Consider the following 20,314-nt stretch of genomic DNA (forward strand, 5'->3'; position numbering starts at 1 on the left):
TTTAACTGAAGAAGACCAGGTAGCATTAGGGATAATTTCCATAATTTACCTGTGTTTTTTCCCAAGCTCATTAGAGTTCAGTTCCTCTGACTATAAACATCAAGATGCTATGATGCCTACCTCAACACTTCCTCCTGAGGGTAAAGACAGCACCTTCTTAAATGAAGACAGGCTTGATGCTTCAATTGCCAGACCAGTAGAGGGTCCACAGGTAGTGGCCTGTAGAATTGCTTAGACCTGTTTAGGGAGTATGATTTCATTGGTCTATAAAACACATTGGGCTACTTGAGGATGTTTGAAGACTCACAGGAGAAGTCTCTCTTTGGTCTTAATGGTGGGGATAAAGTTGATATTCATCATGACTTTCCTAAAAAAGTGGATCAATATCCTTAGGACAAAGCATTTCATATGCCAGGTTATTTGATGAATTCTAAGGGAATTCATGCAGCATGGTCATCTCTCCCTAGGATTTCATAAGGTCTCAGGGTCAGTGTGAACCCCCTGAGCTGATCCAGAGAAGAAGAGAAGACACCAGCTGTGATGAGGTGCTGTTCATCTAGGAATCAGGAATCGATGTCAACAGGTGCTAAGGTGCCAGGTACATTTAACACTACCAGGAACATTTTGAGGGATTTGTTATCACTCAACCTGAGTGTATTAGGTGTGTTAGGCCATTCTTGCATTGCTATAAAGAGATAACCGGAGGCTGAGTAATTTATAAAGAAAAGGGGTTTAATTGGCTCATGGTTCTACAGGCTGTACAGGAAGCATGGTGCTGGCATTTGCTCAGCTTCTACAGAGGCCTCAGGAACCTTATAATCATGGCAGTAGGCGAAGGGAGTGCCAGCGTCTCACACGGCAAGAACTAGAGCAAGAGAGACAGTGGAGGAAGAGGTGCCACACACTTTTAAATAACTGATCTCCCAAGAACACTACCACAAGGACAGTACCAAGCCATGAGGGATCTGCCTCTGTGACCCAGACGCCTCCCACCAGGCGCCATCTCCAACACTGGGAGTTCCATCTCAACGTGAGATTTGGGGGGGACGTCCAACCTATATCAGGTGGTGAAAGATGGAAGACAGGAACGAGAGAATTCCTTTGAGAGTCCAAAAGTATTCCTCATGCAGACATGACACATGGTCAGAGCAGAAGCAAGAGAAAGTGGAGGGAGGTGCCGCACACTTGTAAAGGATCAGTTCTCATAAGAACCTACTCGCTATCCAAGAGGATGGTACTAAACCATTCATAAGAAGTCCACCGGCCGGGCGCGGTGGCTCAAGCCTGTAATCCCAGCACTTTGGGAGGCCGAGACGGGCGGATCACGAGGTTAGGAGATCGAGACCATCCTGGCTAACACGGTGAAACCCCGTCTCTACTAAAAAATACAAAAAACTAGCCGGGCGAGGTGGCGGGCACCTGTAGTCCCAGCTACTCGGGAGGCTGAGGCAGGAGAATGGCGTAAACCCGGGAGGCGGAGCTTGCAGTGAGCTGAGATCCGGCCACTGTACTCCAGCCGGGGCAACAGAGGGAGACTCCGTCTCAAAAAAAAAAAAAAAAAAAAAAAAAAAGAAGTCCACCCCTGGGATCCAATCACCTCCCACCAGCAGGCCCCACCTCCAACACTGGGGATCATGTTTCAGCGTGAGATTTGGGTGGGGACACACATCCAAACTATATCACTAGGCTTCAGAGAAGTTAAGATACTTGCCCAGAATGTCATGGCTAGTAAGCAATTGAGCTAAAATTTAAGTCCTAGTGCATCTTGAAGTTCTGTATGAAAAACCCCTACCGTATACTGCTTTTTAGTAGTCTTTTAGTTTTCTATTGGTGCTATAACAAATTACCACAAACTTCAAACAACACACATTTATTCTCTTATTGATCTATAGGGTCAGAAGTCTGACACAGCTCTCACTGGGCTGAAATCAAGGTGTCATCAGGGCTGAGTTCTTTCTGGAGGCTGCAGGGGAGGATCCATTTCTTTACCTTTCGCCACGCAGGCTTGTGGCCCCTTCCTCCATTTTCAGAACCAGCAAGGGCCAGTGGAGTCTCACATGACATCACGGTGACACCCTCACCTGCCTCCCTCTTCCACTTTTAAAGACTCTTGTGATTCTACTGGTCCTACCGGGAAAATCCAGGATACTCTCCCTACCTCAAGATCCATGACCATAATTACATCTGCAAAGGTCATTTTGCCATGAACAGTAATGGTCTCAAGTTTCAGGAATTCAGGTCCAGATGCCTTTGAGAGCCTACCCAAAGGTAGGCATTCTGCCTGCCACAAGCTGTTTTTCTTCTGAGTATCTATCTTGTTTTTAATTTGGGGGATATCATGAACTAGTTGTGGAACTAGTTATGAATATCTTAACCCCCTTCCCAGTGGTTGCTGGAAATCTCCAAGCCAAATATGTAGTTTTCATCTAGCCAGGGGCATGTGTACATTTTGTACTAGCTGAACTACTGCCTCTATCTTACCTTTCTGTGGCCCCCAATTCTCTCACTAATTTTTATATTTATTCTGCCACATCACAGCTACGTCTGAATGCACTTCAAAATTCCTTCTGAAGATAGGGTGTGCGTAAATAATTAAATGAAGCCATGGTGGGTGACCCTTGCAGCCCAGGGTTCCTGAGCAGTTGACATGGAGCCTCTTAGGGTTCCAGAATAAATATCAGGCAACTTCAGGCATTTACTTCTGAAGCTGGAGGTGCTGCCGAATTCTGCATGAAGCAAGTCCACACTGTGTTGGTCTAGAGTTTTAGGGTGTGGTTCTGCTGGCGAAAGATTGATTGAACATTTAGATTTCCATTTTTTCTTGTGGCCAAAAGCCACAAAACTGATTTCTAAAGTTTGCCTGCAGAAATATAAAAGACTTATTGGGTAAGGTTTACTCTTAAAGAGTTTTATCATATTTGTCACCTGCAGTTATCCCATTGAATATCGGCGAGCTTTACGATCCTTTCATCATCCAGAAAACTTTACATTTCTTTTCTTCTTCAATTTCTTCCCTTAAAAACAAGTACTACCAAAGCTGAAGCCAAGTTTTCTGCATGAATGGATGTAGCATAGTATGGGTAATATAAAACAATTTTATTTGACTTCATGATGCAGCACAGGGTTGTTTGAGATCTTGCTGTGCTCCCATTACTGCTTAGAATTTGCTTGTACCACGACCATCGGTTTGCACATTGGGAGAAATAGGTGGAGGGCGGTGGATTCCTGGCCAAAGGGCACCTCGGGGACATCTGATCTGAGGCTGCTGAAAGCCCCTTCCAGGTTGGAATGGATTATCTTGCCAACTACCATGACTTGCTTTTCAAATTTGCCAGGTAGAGAGTACCTGTCAAGCCCTGTCAGCTGCTCTGTCAATGTTGACTGATGGCTGTCAATGTTCATGCAAGGTGGCTTCAGGAGGGATGCCAAAATTGATCAGATGCCAAACTAGACTTCCCTCAGGGGTCTACTGCAGTTTGCTGCAATCAGAAATCACCTCTGTGTCCTGCAGCCTGCTTTTGCTGAAACCTCAACCTGCAGAGATACCCAAGGCAGGACGCAGCGACCGTACAACGGGGGCCTCCATCTGTATCGCTGGAACTCCTTTCTCAGCCCATGAAGCTTTGTTAGAGCCCCTGTGTGTTAGGCTCAGAGTGCAGTGACAGCAGCCTCCATGGCCCATGTGCTGGGCGAACTGTAAGGAGAACCCTTGCAGCCAAGAGCTGCCAAGGAGCCTGGCCAAGGAGCCAGAGGAGCAACAGTGATCGGGGAAGCCCTATGTATCAGGATGAGGCTGAGCAGGGATTTGAGGGGAGCAGGAATTGATCTGTACTTGGCCACAGGTGCCTTCCTGTCCCAGGAAACAAAGGCATTAGGAAAGGCTTGAAGGCTGCTTAGGCCTTATGGTACTGTTTCTCACCAACATGTGGCCACAGTCTTGCTAAATTGCCGTATGCTCATCAGTTGGCAAGGCTTTAATAATTCCACTACCAGTGGGAACCTGTGTTAAGGGACTGATGAACACAAGATGTACAGAGCTTTCCATATCTGCACCTGGGGTATGTGGACTTCCCCAGGGCCTTTGTGTCTCTACACTCAGTCCTAGGCAGGGAGAGAATCTCGGCTCAGCTCCCCAGCTCCTGAGCTCTGCAGCCTACTCCTAGGCAAATACTAGACCTTTGCTCCAGGAAGCCAGATGCACAGCACAGAGAGAAATAGTGACACAAAATAACACCCCCTGCAAAATGTTTTTAATACAGGCCCTGGTTTCCTGAAGGATGCTTTCCAGATGTGTGTTACAGCAGACTGTGAGAGAATGGGGGCTAAGGTAATTTTCTAAAAACAGAGAGGAAAAATCTGTTTTGTGTCACTATACCAGACAATTACTGTTCCAGTGTTCTAGCCTTTTCATTCCTGGTCTAATATTAGCAGCATGTTTTTCTAATTGTTTTTTTCTGCAAAAGGTATTAGTAGTTTTAACAAACTTACTGACATTTGGTCCTTTTAAAAATATATCCTTTTGCTCTAAGTCCCTGGGAAAAAGTAGCTTTTCTTAAAGAGACTTTATTTTACGAGTTCATGTAATGGACAGGCTTTAAGTAACACCACAGATTCCTCACTTCAGACTTCTCAAATTTGTTTTGGTCAAAGTTGATGCCTTTCGTTACATAGATGTAGCCTGTTGAAAGTATGTTGTAATATAAGGGCCAGCAAAAGATAGACTAAGACACAGTATATGTTTCTCTTTATTGAGCTTGTTGTGTGTTTTTGCAGCAAAGGCTGAACATTAGAATGAACCAGGAATTGGGGAGAACATATGAAGGGATGGAAGTAAAAATTTTGGGGGCAACTGGTGTATTCTGGGTTCTGGGTGAGACGCTTTATATAATTGTCATTTAAGCCTCACAGCAGACGTTTAAAGTGACTCTACATAGCACCTGATATGGCACCGTAGCACTGGTGCCATTTTCCAGGTAAGGAAACTGAGACTTGGGGAAGTTGAATAATTTGCTAAGATGTGAGAGGCTGCGTGAAAAGTGGAGCTGGGATTAGACACGAGATTGTGTCACTCCCAAGCCTGTGCACCTTCTTATCTATCATACTTTCTTTCCTCTAACTGACCCACTGAGAAAGCTTTCAGAAACTAAATGGTTCGAACTGAAAGCCAAGACTTTGAAGCTCTAATGTCCACGTTGGGTTTAGAGAAAAACTCCAGTGACTTATACAAGTAGATTGATAAGGGGATCCTGTCCCAAAGTTCTCGTTTTCTCCTGAGTGGTCGATATGGTCTGGTTGTGTCCCCACCCAAATCTCATCTTGAATTGTAGCTTGCATAATTCCCATGTGTTGTGGGAGGGATCCGGTGGGAGATCATTGAATCATGGGGGCAGTTTCCCCCATACTCTTCTCATGGTAGTGAATAAGTCTCACGAGATCTGATGGTTTTATAAGGGGAAACCCCTTTTGCTTGGTTCTCATTCTTCTCTTGCCTGCCACCACGTAAGATGTGCCTTTCACCTTCTGCCATGATTGTGAGACCTCCCCAGCCATGTGGAACTGTGAATGCATTAAACCTCTTTTTCTTTATAAATTACCCAGTCTCAGGTATGTCTTTCTCAGCAGCATAAAAACAGACTAATACAGTGATCAAACCCTGCAGTGCTGTGCAGTCCCTCGTGGGGTACAACAGACTCCTTTATAAAGGGGGGCCTGATTCACTGATAGACTCAGTACCGTCCTGTCCCATCTGCATCCTCTGGCCCCTGCTGTGCTCCTGCAATACATTCAAAGTGACTGTCACATCTCTAAGGCCAGCAGAACATTAGAAAGAACGATGTAGTCAATGTGGCAGGGGAAAGCAGGTATACACTTGATGACTGTAATAAAATCCCAGAAAAATTTAAGTCAGCCCCCACGCTTCTACCCTCCAGAGCCATTTTGGGCGGCTGGCCATTCCTGTTCCTGTGAATGCCATCTGTGGCCACCTGCCATGTGACTCTGAGCAGGGCTTAACCTCTTTGGCCCTTAGTTGTCTTGTATGTGAGACAAGGGATCCACTAGAAAAATCTTGTTCTCAAGACTCGAAGAAAACCAAATCCCTTGACACTGAAATCATGAGTAACAGTAGGATGGAATATGGGTAAGAATAATAATGCTTTGAAAACAAGTGGGTTTTCTGCCCCTCTGTGTTGCTTTGAGCATCTCATAGACTGTGTTTCTGAGGTGGAAGGGAGAGCTAGGAGCTTAAACATAAAGCAACACACTCAGGAATTTTGGTTCATTAGAGTCGGAGCCTGGATCCCATTCAAGATCTTACAGTTCTCAGTTGAAGGCTCAATTCCACCAACCACATGGCTTGTATCCAAGTATGGGATTTATTCTGGAAGAATATTTAAAGGATTATGATAATCCAGGATGAGTTAAATTGGGCATTACTGGTATGTTTTTACCTGTTTTCTATCATACTACTTTCCTAAAACTTTTGCGGAGAAAGTAGGTAAATAATTTTCTCCCCATTGTCAGAAGACCATCTGCTGTTTGAGACAAGTCTCCTAGATATTATTATCATTATAATTTTTCTATTTCCAGTTAGCAGTGTACTTCCTTTAATATGATGCTTTCTGCATAAACCATGGTTTCTGCAGATTTCCTAAGGCCATCTTGGTATTTTGTCTGCCTTTTCCTCTTCTTTAAGGGTGGGAGATTTTCTCTTACTGAGAGCGATACGTTTCTACATTAGTACCTATTCATTTCCTTTTCATTTTCTCAGAGAAAAACAATCAGAGCTCATCATTGCTGTCGTCATGGAGATTTCATGTCTCCAGAAGAAATCCAGTTGAGGAGTTTCTTTGTTAATCCCGTACTGGACATTTAAGCTTTCTTGTTTGTATTCCAGCAGCCCAGGCAGGGAAGCCATTGACATTGATTACAGTGTGATTCATAACCCAGGGTGGGCAGGGGGAAGTGTGCACAAAAGGAGCTGTCCTGGGGCACTGAAGCTGTGCATACAGTAGGTGCTCAGGCAGGAGTTGGTGAATGGACAGAAGCAGCAGCCAGAGCTCAACAACATGTCAGCATCTTGGTTGTCCACAGAATCATGAACTCAACACAGCCACCGCCAGCCTCATTATCTTCCTGGCAAACCTGTCCTCCCCCACCTTTCCCACCAGAGCCCCACTGTCTGCTGAGCTGTCCTCGTCCCGATTCTGTTCTCGCCCCTCCGGTCTGAAGTCTTGACTTTCATTCTATTGATATCCACATTTCCGGGCATCCTCCTTTCTTTCTTCTCTTCCGGCCCTCGGTTCTTTGCTCTGGTTCAGGCTGCGGTCTCTTAGGAAACCATCCCTTCCCCTTCTGGCAATTTTCTTGCTCTTCCCATTGCTGCTGGAACAGTGAGGGCACAGAGTAGGTCTGAAGCATATCTTTGCTAACAGTGGTGAGATCGAAGAGTCTTCCTAATGTGCAAATCTGATCATGTTACTTCTGGGTTTAAAATCCTTCAGTGGCTCCTACTGCTTTTAAGATAAAAACCTAAACCCTTGGATCATTCAAAGGCTTTCAAGACCTCGTCAACATCTTTTCCCATCACTACCCATTTGTATCTTGTGGCCTGGGCATCCTGAGTGAGTGACCAGTGATGTTCTGGGCGATGCATCTATTCAGTGCAGCAGTTGAGAATGATCTTCGGCTCTGGCATCAGATTGAATGTGGTCATGTTCCAGCTCCGTCACAGAGCTCTACAACCTAGAAGGAGTTGCTTAAAGGCTCTGTGCCTCAGTTTCCTCATCTGTGAAATGGGCTTGATTGGAAGTATCAGCTAATAAGGTTGTTGTGAGAATCCAATGTATGAATATATGTCAAGTCGTTAAATCAGTACCTGGCATGTACAAATACTTCGTAGTTGTTATGCAAGTCTTATTATGAATGTGATTGCTTTATACTTTGCTGCTTCCTTCTGTCTGGAATACCCTACTCTATCTTTAACCAATTCTACCCATCCTTTAAGTCTCAATCCCAATATCACAGCCTCTTAGAAACCAGCTTCTGCAGCTGTGTAATAGTAAAACCTTAAGTGGTAGAGTCAGAATGTATGACTTTAAATCCTCGTTCTGCTACTCACTCTTTTATTCTAGTCTAACTTCACTAAGCCTTGGTTTCCTTGTCTATAGAAATAGGATAATAAAATAATAATACCAATTATTTTGCTGTCATAAAAAGTAAGTTTGTAAAGATATACCTAACATGTACTGAACACTTCATTCATGCTAGGTATTGTTTTTTGTTAGCAGCCATTCATTCTTACCTTTTATCAAGAACAAATCACTGTATTATAATAATCTTTTTACTTGTTTTTCTTGGCACCTAGATTGCAGATTATATAAGTTCAAGGACAGGGTCTTTTTCATCATTTTATCTTGGCACTTGACACATCAGTCAGTGGGATGGACAGGAATCCAGCTGTTGTGTCAATACATGTGACTATTTGCATGCATAATTTAGGAGATGTTAGAGGATTATGATGGTAGGAGAAGGAGATGTTGGAAAGGAAGGATGTTTTAGTGGGATGGGGGGAGTGGAGCTGTTTTCTTTCTTTGGAAAGTACTGAAGAGCGGAGGTTAATTGCTATTGCCCTATTTCATTTGGCACAAGGGTGACTGGTGATGGGAGAGGAAGCCTGTCTGAGAAGGGCTGGGACTCAACTGGAGACATGATGCATGCATTATCAGTGAGATTTACTAACATCATACTAGTTCTTAAATAGAGTCATGCCAGTAAATATTTAACAACCGGTGCTCCAAGAACAACACAAAGCCCTGATTTATAGTGTTTGCTGGTTACTGTGGTGTAAATCCCCCCACCATGGCCACTCTCAAGCTGCCACTGCACTGTTATTAACCAACCTGCAAAATTCCTGAAATTATACTCGTTCACCACTGATGAGCTGGCCCCAGCATAGCGCTGTATAAACTTCTTACTTCAGTGTTTCCATCTGTAACATGTGAATCCTATAATGTGAGCATCCTGTCTCCAAGTATAGCTGCCAGGGGGAGGTGGTCAAATGTGATGAAACGTGGAAATGTTAGTGTTTTAACAGTGCCGCATGTGCTCACCCTTACATGGAAACTCCCTTCCCATCCACTGGCTGTGTGTCATAAGGCCAGGATATGTGCCGATGATCTCTCAAAAAGCAGCCTGTCCAGAGTTCTGCTCAGAGCAGTATATTTTGTTTCATCCTCCCAATCGGGGCTATGCTTTCTGCAGCAGACTGACTCAATTAGCCTTTCATTCCAGAGTCCAATTGTGAGTCAATTCCGAGGTTGTTAAGCAAAATGAGTCTGGTGGCATTAGTCTCTCACTGAAGGACAGTAATCCTCATCACAGTGTTGCTCAGTTAATAGTCTGCTGGAGAGACTGTGAGAAACAGGAGATGTGGAGACAAGGAGCGACCTTTTGTCTATCTCTGGGGAACAAGCCGGGAGCATGGGACTGCCAGGTCAGAGAGCTGTTCAGCAGCCAGGTTGTGTGTAGAACCGGAGCCCCAGCTGCCTGAACCTGCAGTTGGCCTTTGCAAAGTTAGAAACCCAGTGCCACTAGATCATTAACTTTCATGACCAGGAAAATTCTTTTGAAATTAACACTCAATCCAAGCTGGATGCCATTGGAGCCAGTTGAGTAAGCCCGAGCCATCTTTAGGGATTTCCTCTGAAAAATAAATCTTTTAGCCAGGCTACAGAAAATAGGCAGGTTTTATATCTTTCAGTGTGTTCCTGATAAAGTCAGGAAACACCAGCGAGGCACGGACCGTGGTTGCTACTCAGGCGCGTACACATGCGCACACCCCAGCCACATTCGGAGGATTTTGCCAAGGCACTTAGCTTTGGCACGTGGCCATTTGGGGAGCCTTATACAGGAGCTCTCTGAGGAGTGTCAGGTGCTGTGCAAAGGAAATGAAGCAGACCTCCAGCATCTGCCCCGGGCATTCACCGCAATGGAGTCAGGCCCCCAGAACATAGAGAGCACAGAAGATAGGCTCAGATAGGGAAGCTTGGGCAAGCCTTGTTTACAAGGGTTCAAGGAGAGAACCCCACACGAACATGGCTTTGCAGCGTACTGCGGACTTGGATAGTTTCATCAGGTCTTTGAATGCCCTTTCTAGTTAAAATTGCAGGAGGTGGATGTGTAACGTGCTTCCTGTGGGCCTCTTAGAAACCTTTGTGATCCCTACACATCCTACCCGTCTTGGTTCCACCCAGCCAAGCTTGTTTATGTCATACACAGCGTGCCAAGAAAATACAGCCTCTTAGGTGGAAAGAAGTAAAACAGCTCCGGGTGTGTCGACATCCAGTTCTGGGGTGAACTGAAGACAGAAGAAAACTGAGACAGCCTCCCATTGTCTCCCATAATTGCCAGATAATTTAAATTCTTGTGAAGTCCATTGTGTTCTTCCATAGAAACAGAGCAGTTGTCTGCAGAGATGACCTCAGAGGTGGCCCAGCTCTCATTCAGGATTTCTCCAACAATATCCTCTTCAGACTGAAAAACAGCCAGTTGGCCACAGAGAGCCCTCTCCTCCCCCAGACCAGCGTGTCTGTGGCTTCTGTCACCTTCTGGGCCGCTGCATCTTCACTGCCACCCAGGGCTTCTGTGTGGACTGCGCCGGCCCCTGGAGAGATTCCACCGTGCAGGCAGCTGTTGCGTCTTGCAGCGGCCTCTCCAGGCACAGCCTTGACCACGGGCCCACCCGCCCAGAGCAAGCCTCTCTGTCCCTCTTTCCTTCCCCTTCTGTTCCCCAAAGGCAGGCTCCTCCTCAGTGCCACTCGGCTGGAATAAATCACTACCCCTGGGCTGGTGGATGAGAGGTGACTTACAAGACAGAAACACACATTCTTAAAGCCAGTAGGAATTAGAGGAGCAGATGGGCTGCAGGATCCTATTTTGACGCCAGGGACATGTTTCTGTATAAAGTAAATATTTTCCCAGTGTGGATCTCCGGTGAGTGTGTGAAGAAGCATATTTCCTAAAGATGCAAATAAGTCTCGTCAGAAATAAATATTGAATGGAAACTTCAAAGCCTCTAGATTCCTCCAGTGATAGGCCCTGAAGACTTCCATCTGAATAAACAGAGACACACAGGTGGCCGAGGGCTGGGGAAAGGGACATTAGGTGGTTGAATGAGAAAGGATGCCAACAGTTTCTTAGCTCACGTTTTCTATGTATTTTGTGTGTATGTGTGTGTGCGCGTGTGCAGAGAAAGGCATATCAACAAAGGAATAAAGAAAACATGTCTGTCCAGAGGCTTAGGATGTTTTAAACCACATTTCCACCCCCCTCCCCCCCACCCTTTTTTTCCTATTGTAGATCTCGCCTTGCGGATTTTTTTACCAACTGCCAGCCAGAGTCAAGGTCTGTCAGCAGCTGTCTAAAGGAAAACTATGCTGACTGCCTCCTCGCCTACTCGGGGCTTATTGGTAAGATCCGGGAGAAGCAGGATGGGAGAAGAGTGTGGTTTGCAAATAGCTGCGTTCTTTCCATTGCACCCTGCTGATGTCTGCAGAAGTGAAAATCTCACAGTAACCTCTGGGCTGGGGTTTGGCTGTTAAATCCTTGAGGACATGCCTGTAAAAAAAAAAAAAAAAGAAGAAGAAGAAAAGAAAAAAATGAGATAATGGATGCGCAAAAGGCAGAGGCCAGGAAGCGGGGATTATTAAGGAGTGGGGAGGCTATGAGTGCTCAGACGGGCGAGGAGGCGTCTCAGTTGGGAAACTGACCACGCAGAACAAAAGCAGAGAAAAAAGCGCTTGGTTATGGAAGAAGAAAGTGAGTCAAACAAAGTTAATTGAATTAGGGAACTTTGGAGAAAGGGAAGTCATTCAGGGTGGGGAAATCAAAAAGCCTGTTTCCCAGAAACGGCCCTTTGGAAATAAAAACCCTAAATACAGAGGCCCTGCTTGCTGTTAATGTTCTTGGTAATTCAACTCCCAGTGCGCAGAGGGTGATTTAGGCTAAATATTTTTTTCCTGAAAACAGACACAGCAGAAACAGTATTTTCTGTCTTTCAAGACCCAAGGCTTTAGAAGAACCATGTTCTCAGCATTCCGGGCAGTGTGATTACACATGACCACCGTGAGAGACAGAGGGGAAGCAAACTTGGACCCCTGGATACCAGGGCTGTCAGGGGGAAAGGCAGGTGTCCCAGGTACCAGGGACAGCAGAAGCCTTGGTGGCAGGGCTCATCTCAACTGGCATTTGGGAAGGAACACGCAGTGAAGGCTATGGAAGGGTGAGGAAAATCACAGTTGTCAGAAGCACAGTGGCTCAGCCAGGGTGTGTGTTCCTGCCGGCTGTCTGTGTCAGGGTCACACACGTCACCAGCAGGAAGAACCTACCCTGAGAATGACAGCACAGACTACGTTCTTTGTCACCAGAGCATCTTCAGCAGGCAGCTTTGGGAAAATCAGCAACAGTACTTAATGCAGGGATAGGACAGGTTCCTGGTACACTCTTCATTTCCAACTTTTTGGGAGGATACCTGCCCTGCTGTGGGTAACAGCTTTCCCTGGATTCCCAAGTATTTTCTATTTTTATTGATTGGGCCAATGAGTGTGCCTTCCTTAAGCCAATACTCCAAACTTGCATTCACTCTCTCCTTTTCCTGAGTAAGTTCAACTCTACTAGGGATTACTTACCAACTATGGAATTGCAGAAATAACAAAAGTAGTCAAAGCATTCTCATTGTAAAAAGTGTTTTTAAAATACAGAGAAGCCCACAGAAGAAAATGTTGAGTATCTCCAACTCAACTCTAGCTGCATCTGCTAACAGTGTCTACATCTTATGGACGTAAGATGTAATAGGCGGTCAGTAATCCGCAGGATATATTTGGTTCACAAACAAAAGCAATTTTTTTCCAAGCTCCTCTAAGTCAATGGATGTAGCCCCTGTTAACACTTCAGTCAGTGCCCTTCCCAGATGTACCTGCTCCTTAACCCCTTTAGGAGGGGCCAAGGCCAGGTACTGCCAGCATTTCCGTGAAGTTATTCCTAGACTTGGCAAACCCTCACACACCTAAGGATGGTGAATGGAGGGCCCAATGGCAGAGGCAATGCATTGCGTAGACCAAAATGTCTTTTTTTCTTGGGTCTGGATCTCTTTCTCCAACTTCTGTACAAGGCTTATTTCTACTTCTTCCATATATGCCAGGGGCCCACCGTGGCACCAGGCATATCCAGTGGCCTTAACCTCCTCCCCTAGTGTTTAGGGTACCAGTTCCTTTCTCAATCAAAGTTAGGAGTTCCCTGTATGCAGTAGGTTAAAATGTTCATCCCAAGGTATCATGCGGTATTATTTAGTTTAAGTCAGTAAAGAATATAGGGCAGAGACAGTATGCGCTTTACTCAGAGAAGTTTAGAACAAAATTAGTTTTCTGTTTGTGATCCAAATACACCCTGCGGACTATTGACCACCTATTACTTCTTACATTCAGAAAATATATGAAAACAGAAGCCTTCTTGTCATCAGTGGGCATTGCCTGGTGTCAGCCACCCAGGAGAAGACAGTTGGTTTGGATTAAGTATAAATGCTTTGTGTGTGTGCGCCAGTGTAGAACTCATCAGAAATATCACAACAAGATGTAGGCAGGAGGGACCACCCAGCATTTCTGTTGTTAGCACCATTGAGAGTCCACGGGCAAGACTCTAGAAGCCCTTGGCTTAGAGAATTTCCATTGTTTGTTTCCAGTTTTTTTCACAATGTAGAAGACTTTATTTAGATCAGCTGAGAAGACCCCATATATACGTATATACGTTCAGGGTGCGGGCTGACCACTAGGAAGCTTCTAGCTTCCCTATGTCACTCTAAAGAAACCATTTGCTTCTGGGAGAAGTGGACTCAAAGTCCTAAACAAAATTGTTTAAGATATGTAAACCCAGCTGTATCTATTTATGAAGATTAATGACATTTTTAAGAAAATGCAAGGGATTTGGCAACTCATGCATTCTCTAAGTTAATTCTTTCCTACTCCACTGCATCCATACCATTTGTGCACAAAAGAATACCCTAAGTGCAGCTCAAGGAGTTCTGTTATAATTTTTAAAGTAAATGTGTAAATTATTTTATGTGCTTAAGATAAATTGCTGAGAAAATGCACTGCTTAACATAATTTCCCACTCAGCAAACACAATGTTTGTAATTATCCATGGCGCATCCGCCGTCAGAGGAATACTGGTTTCTTTTTAGGCTCTGGAAAAGTATCATGGTACAACAATAAATTGCCTTGTTTTTATTCTTTTAGGCACAGTCATGACCCCCAACTACATAGACTCCAGCAGCCTCAGTGTGGCCCCATGGTGTGACTGCAGCAACAGTGGGAACGACCTAGAAGAGTGCTCGAAATTTTTGAATTTCTTCAAGGACAATACATGTCTTAGTGAGTTTGTAAAAAATAAGAAACAAATGAGGAAACGCGCTTTCTTCTCTGAGCTCCAGCTGTACCTCTTGTACCTTGTGCCTGTACCTCTTGTTTCTTGTGCCTGCTTCCTCTCTCTGTCTGTCTCTCTCCCTTTCCTCTTAGTCACTGATGGTAAATCCAGCTCTTTTTGTGGCCACCCCGTGTCATGCAGCAGGGAACCCAGCAAGTGATGAACCTGGGTGCCGCTAAGACTGTGAATCCAAAGGCCTGAGAGAGCAAGAGATTCAAATAACTGAGGGTACATTATGTGGGAAAGAACGCTTCTACCCGCAGATCAAATTTTGATCTTGGCAGCCTGCGGAGAGTCTGTTCCAAAGGTTCTTGAAACCTGGGCGGAATATACAATGTGAGAAGCTCAGACAAATTAGATGGGGATAGGCCTCCAAGGACTCTCCGAGAAAAATTAGAATGTTAACATCAATAGCCCCTTGGATGCTCAGGGCTGGCTCAGAGGAGAAGCAACAATTCTTGAGTAGGATAAACTGGCGATGCAGGCAGGAGGCTCGGGATGCCCGTTATCTCTGGAGGCGAGATAAGCACTGGGGAGGAGGGAGGGGGCTCCTGCTTGAAAGCAGAATCAGTTCTTATTGCAATGTCCTTTAGGCAGTTTGGAAACATGTTTCCCAAAGGGACAGGGATAGAGAGAAATGGACGGATGCAAACAATGGGCATTCATCAAACTCCAAAAGCACAGTGCCAGGACTCGCATATATCCACCCAGATGTGCACGCCCTAGATGACGATCCAGCTGAGATACTTGAAAATTTCAGCCCACTCTGTGGCAGCTACCATTTATTGGGTATCTTCTGTGTGTTCAAACTCACTCTATAGCGAGTGTAAAATATACATTCTCATTTACTGTAATCTACACAAGAGTCCTCATAGACATAGGTGGTTTTATCCTGCCATACAGCTGAGTACAGCCTGGTAATTCACATAGGCCATGCATGCCAGAGTTAGGATCCAAAGTGCGAATCCTTTTGCAGCCCCCGTGTCCTAAGGGCTTTGTTCACCCCAATGTTGAAGAGCCTGTTGGATGAGAACATAGGCCTGAACTTCAGGAACCAGGTCAGTCTGACTCCCTGGTGGGAGGGGTGGACTAAGTTTATAGGAATCAAGGCTCAGCCACCCACCCCTCTGAGAGTCCTGTCTTCAAGTGACAATTTCTCCATGATGCTTGGTTGGTAGCTAATAATTTACTGTGCACACACACACACACACACACAAAGCTTTTGAGTGTTACTCTAAAACTTCCTCATCATTTACTTTGTTGAAAGTCATTTGCTTCCTAGGCACTTCAAATAATGTGGCTGTAGTCAATTGCTTTGGTCCTCTTAAAAGTAAAATAAGCTTTTGGATTCTTAAGTGAAATTCACACCCACAAAAGTAGTGTCAGGTGTCAAGTAAGGAAACCTCCACTACGACATTGGGGCATACCAAGGAATCACAACTTGGACCTCTTGTTTGGTCTTGACCGAAAGTGTGTGTGTGTGTGTGTGTGTGTGTGTATTTCCTATTTTTCATATCCCACAGTCTTCTGGCAGAATGCAAGTTTTAACGAAGATAAAGCAATGACGATGGAGGTCAGTGTAGGAAAAGATTTTGCTCACACTGGCTGGAAAACTTCTCCCTCACAGGGAAATTAAAGTTGTTCCTGTTGTATAACCTTTTTGATGAAGGAGAGAATAGTCTGATATCTCATTGTTAATGACTTTTCAATAAAAATAAATGCATTTTGTCTGCATCAGGGGCCAAAGACAGCCAGAATTTTCCACAGTCATTCCATTTCCACTGTGACTAGATGGGGCACAGAGCCCCAAAGACGCAGGGCCATCAGTTCAGTCTCTTGCAAGTAGAAGGAACTGCAATGTGTAGATTCCAGCCCAAATGTAGAAACTTAATTCCGCTCCCTTCAGATTAAGCCTAACCTCTCCCAGATTTTCCTGTCATGAACACAACTCTAGCCAATTGTTTATTTCTAGTTTGGGGGAGGAAACAGTTGTTTTTAAGCCATGTGCATGACAGATGTATGGGGAAGAGACAAATGGGATGGAGCTGAGGTTAGACATCAGTGGCCTTCACTGAGGTCTTTATTCAGATGGCACCTTCACCAGAAGGCCTTCCTGGCTCCGTTTATGTAAGTACCAACTCCCTCTCCCCACTCAGTGCTTCTGGTGCTCCCTCGCTTCATTTTCTCCAAGCATTTCTCACTGCCTAATATATGATATATTTCACTTATTTGCCTGCACAACCAGAATGTGACCTCCATGAGGGCATGGACTTTTATCTTTTGTTGCTGTTGTCGTTCACTACTGTGTGCCCCATGCATAGTTCAGTGCCTGGCACTTAGTAGATATTCTGTTAACATTTGAATGAATGAATGAGCAAGTAAACAACTGAACCACTGATTTGGCAAGGCAAACACACTGGGAGAAGCATAGGTAGTTGCAAGAAACTGTGAGTCTCTTGAATGTACATGTTTTAAGCAAAAGCAAGGGTAGCAGTGGTGGTTCTTCTGGGCATTTAAGGGAACTGGTCCCTGTGCGCCTTTTTCTCTGCCTCACACTCACCAGTTAAGCCATGGAACATAGCTGGGAGCATAAAAAGCATTTACATTAATTTGAAGCTGTTTCTTACAGCCCCCAAAAACGTAAAGGTGCAGAAAACAAGCTTCCAATTTACTGAACTTAAAAGATAACAATTTTAGAACAAAATGTCACTTCTAAGAGGAAGATTAGGCTTAAATTATTCTGTCTTGTATATCGAAAAATGCCAACTAAGAGTCATATATTAACAATTTGCACATTCAGGTCCCAAATGGAGGAGTTTGGTTTTTTATACAATGAATATGAAATTTAAAAAAAAAAATCCTAAATCCAGGCCAAATCCCCAAAGACCTGATTAGAAACTGTTTTTTATTCATTTTGGGGAGGGGAACAACACACAACCAATTTACTCTTGCCGTAAAAACAATCTAATCCTATGAAATTGTAATAAGCTTTTAAAGTTTTACATTTTAAACTTTTCATTTAAGCAGGGCTGCTTCTACCTAATTATGCAGATTTTGTTTGGAAGACTGGAGCAGAAAAGGAAAAAAAATAATCTTACTTAAATGTTTACTAGATCTTGATGAGATTGGGGGTAGATTTTTTTTAAGAAACTGGTTCCATTTTGCCTCCCATATTAATGGGAATGCCATTGAATTGCTTCAGTCTCGTGATTAGGATTTTTTTTAAAAAGCACTAGTTTCCTTTTAATATAGAATATTGACGGAGCACAAGAATTTTCTTGGAAAATGGCACAGTTATGATCCCAAGTAACGGTACTGAGTCTGCGTTTCAAAGGGCTTGACTGATAGATATTTCAGGGCAAGGATCTTGCTCAGCACCTGGCACCTAAATAGGAACATAATAAATTTTTGTTGCATTCTGAGCATAGCTAAGTGTCCAGCTCAGGGTTTAATGACTGAATTGATTTTTGAACACCTGACCCCAAAGACTGGCTCTCAGTATGTATAGGGCAAATGGATGGATGCATTTTGTTCAGAAAAGTCCAATGCTATAATCAGAATTTCTAGTGTGCCTCTCTGGCTGTGTATATCCTGTCCGTTACATTTGCTGCTTGACTTTGAAATTGGATTTCCTCCTGTTTCACTGCAGAAAATGCAATTCAAGCCTTTGGCAATGGCTCCGATGTGACTGCGTGGCAGCCAGCCCTCCCAGTACAGACCACCACTGCCACTACCACCACTGCCTTCCGGATCAAGAACAAGCCCCTGGGGCCAGCAGGGTCTGAGAATGAAATTCCCACTCACGTTTTGCCACCGTGTGCAAATTTACAGGTGAGAAATGCGTCCCGATTCCTTGTTAGGGCTCCCTTCCTGGTGTGGGGGAAACATGGGCAGACTCATTTTCCGAAGTGTATGCAGAGATAGATGACAAATGGTGCTCAGGTTTGAGTCTTAAAACTGCATTTTAAACACAACCAGTGAAGACTGTGGTGTGTCTTGTAGTGGAGAGAAAGTCAGACTATGGAACTGACTCTGTCATTTACTGGGAGTGTGGCTTGTTTCTGGCCCTACTTTCTTTACCTATAAAATGAGTGCTCTGGGGAGACGCGTCTCTGAAGTTTTTGTGCGTGGGGTTGTCAAGTTGGCTTGGTTACATACTTATTATGCTGATTCTGTGTTCTCTGCAAAGCAGCAGCATAATAAAATGAAAGGAGCTCTTGAGTTTGACATCACCACATGGCATGGAGTATTTAACTGTCTCTAAAGGTAAACCAGAGACAGTGTTGCTGGTTAACTCCCATGCAGAGCGCTTGATGGGTTGGTTCTTCAGAAGCAAAAGCAAGTGCTCCTTGGCAGTAGGAAGAGCTGCGAGGAGGCACAAGCTGCCCTGCAAACTCCCGCATGTGGACACAGTCCAGTGAGAACGGTCAAGAATATTCTTTGGGGTTAATCCAGGTCTGCGAGGGCAGAACCACAGCAAGACAGAAGTGGTGATTTCCTGTCTTCGGCCAAAAGCAGTCTTTATCCTGCCTTTTTATTGATTTTTCACAGTCACGAGTACTCAGCTATTTGGCAAGACATTTCTTATTTGTATGTTCACAGGGTACGCTCACATGCTTTACCCCTTTGAGTGTTATCCTCCTGACGACTGCAGGAGAGATGCTATCACTATAGTATTGTAGCTTCTTTGGTTTGAGGACACAGGGGATCAGAGAAGGATCACTCTTGCTCAAGTCTGCAGAGCTAATGCGTCACAGAGCCAGCACTGGAACCCAGGAGCCTCGTTCTTTCCATGATTTTTCCTGTATTTTGAGGGCAATGGTGACCACATGGTGACTTCTGCCTCCCGCTATGCTAGAGAAGGGGATGTTTGGTGGCCTTTGTGCCAAGCACTGTGCTGTCGCCTCATGCTCATCACTGGAGCACATCGAGGCCCCCAGCCCCCATCAAGGGTCAGCCTCACTAGAATTCTCACAAGATGCCTTCTTTCACCAAATATCACCTTGACCTACAACCCACTTCATTCCCTAGAAAGTGTCGGAAGCTGGTTTTGATTTCCTTGGTATCTTAAGACCCCTCTTCATCTTGGATGTCCTCCATGCCATTCATCTGAGCTTGTGTGTCCTTTGTCCTCCTGGTTCTCCACCCCAGACACACAGTCTCAGAGACATTCACACACACAAAACACTAAGGAGAGGCCAATAAGGAAATGGCACAGCCCAAGGTCAACCAGATGTGCTTCATACTTCTAAAGCATTTCCTGGGCATGTACTCTCTCCAAAGCACTGTACAGAGAAAGCCAGAGCCAGGAGGAGCTCTGGGAAATACTATGGCATGGAATTGCTCCATCCTACAGCGAGGCCCTGAGTTTCAGAGCAGGGAAGTGATGTGTTCAGAATCCTCCAGTGAGTTGAAGGCAGGCCTAGAGCCAGGCAGGGAACATAGTCTCTTCTCCATCTCCAGCAGGTGCTCTGTACCCTGCTTCCTCCTAGGTCAGCTTTCCAAGCTACTTGGGCCCTTTCAGATTCTGGTGTCAGTAAAGACAAGTGGCCGGGTGAGGGGCAGGGTCCTATTATCATAAGGTGATCATAGGAAGCCAGCGGTGGTTTCTGGAAAGAAAAAGCAAGTTCTGGCTACCGCAAAACCAGCTTCTTTTCTGCACGTGTCTCAGTGCACAGAGGGTGACTGCAGAGGCAGTGTTCCGTGTTCAGCCTGTTATTAAGTCCCTTCTCTGTTTTAGAAACTTTGTGGAGACAGGCATTCAAAAACAAAAGTTGCCTTGTCAGTAAACTTAGAATACCGGGCGAGATGCAACTTGTCCACGTTTTTGGAAGTTAAT

At 44.8% G+C, this 20,314-nt stretch overlaps 1 protein-coding gene across 5 annotated transcripts in view; it reads left to right on the plus strand.

Annotated features, from left to right (window-relative positions):
• Window positions 1-20,314, plus strand: part of GFRA1 (GDNF family receptor alpha 1) — a 220,128-nt gene that overhangs the window by 169,510 nt on the left and 30,304 nt on the right. For all 5 annotated transcript variants that reach the window (XM_023224404.2, XM_023224402.3, XM_023224405.2 and 2 more), the window contains 3 exons: window positions 11,359-11,468; window positions 14,289-14,423; window positions 18,125-18,306. In XM_023224404.2, the coding sequence (XP_023080172.1) occupies window positions 11,359-11,468; window positions 14,289-14,423; window positions 18,125-18,306 (427 nt within the window). The remainder of the gene's footprint in view (window positions 1-11,358; window positions 11,469-14,288; window positions 14,424-18,124; window positions 18,307-20,314) is intronic.

Source organism: Piliocolobus tephrosceles, chromosome 9, assembly GCF_002776525.5.
Source record: "Piliocolobus tephrosceles isolate RC106 chromosome 9, ASM277652v3, whole genome shotgun sequence".
Classification (NCBI taxonomy): domain Eukaryota; kingdom Metazoa; phylum Chordata; class Mammalia; order Primates; family Cercopithecidae; genus Piliocolobus; species Piliocolobus tephrosceles.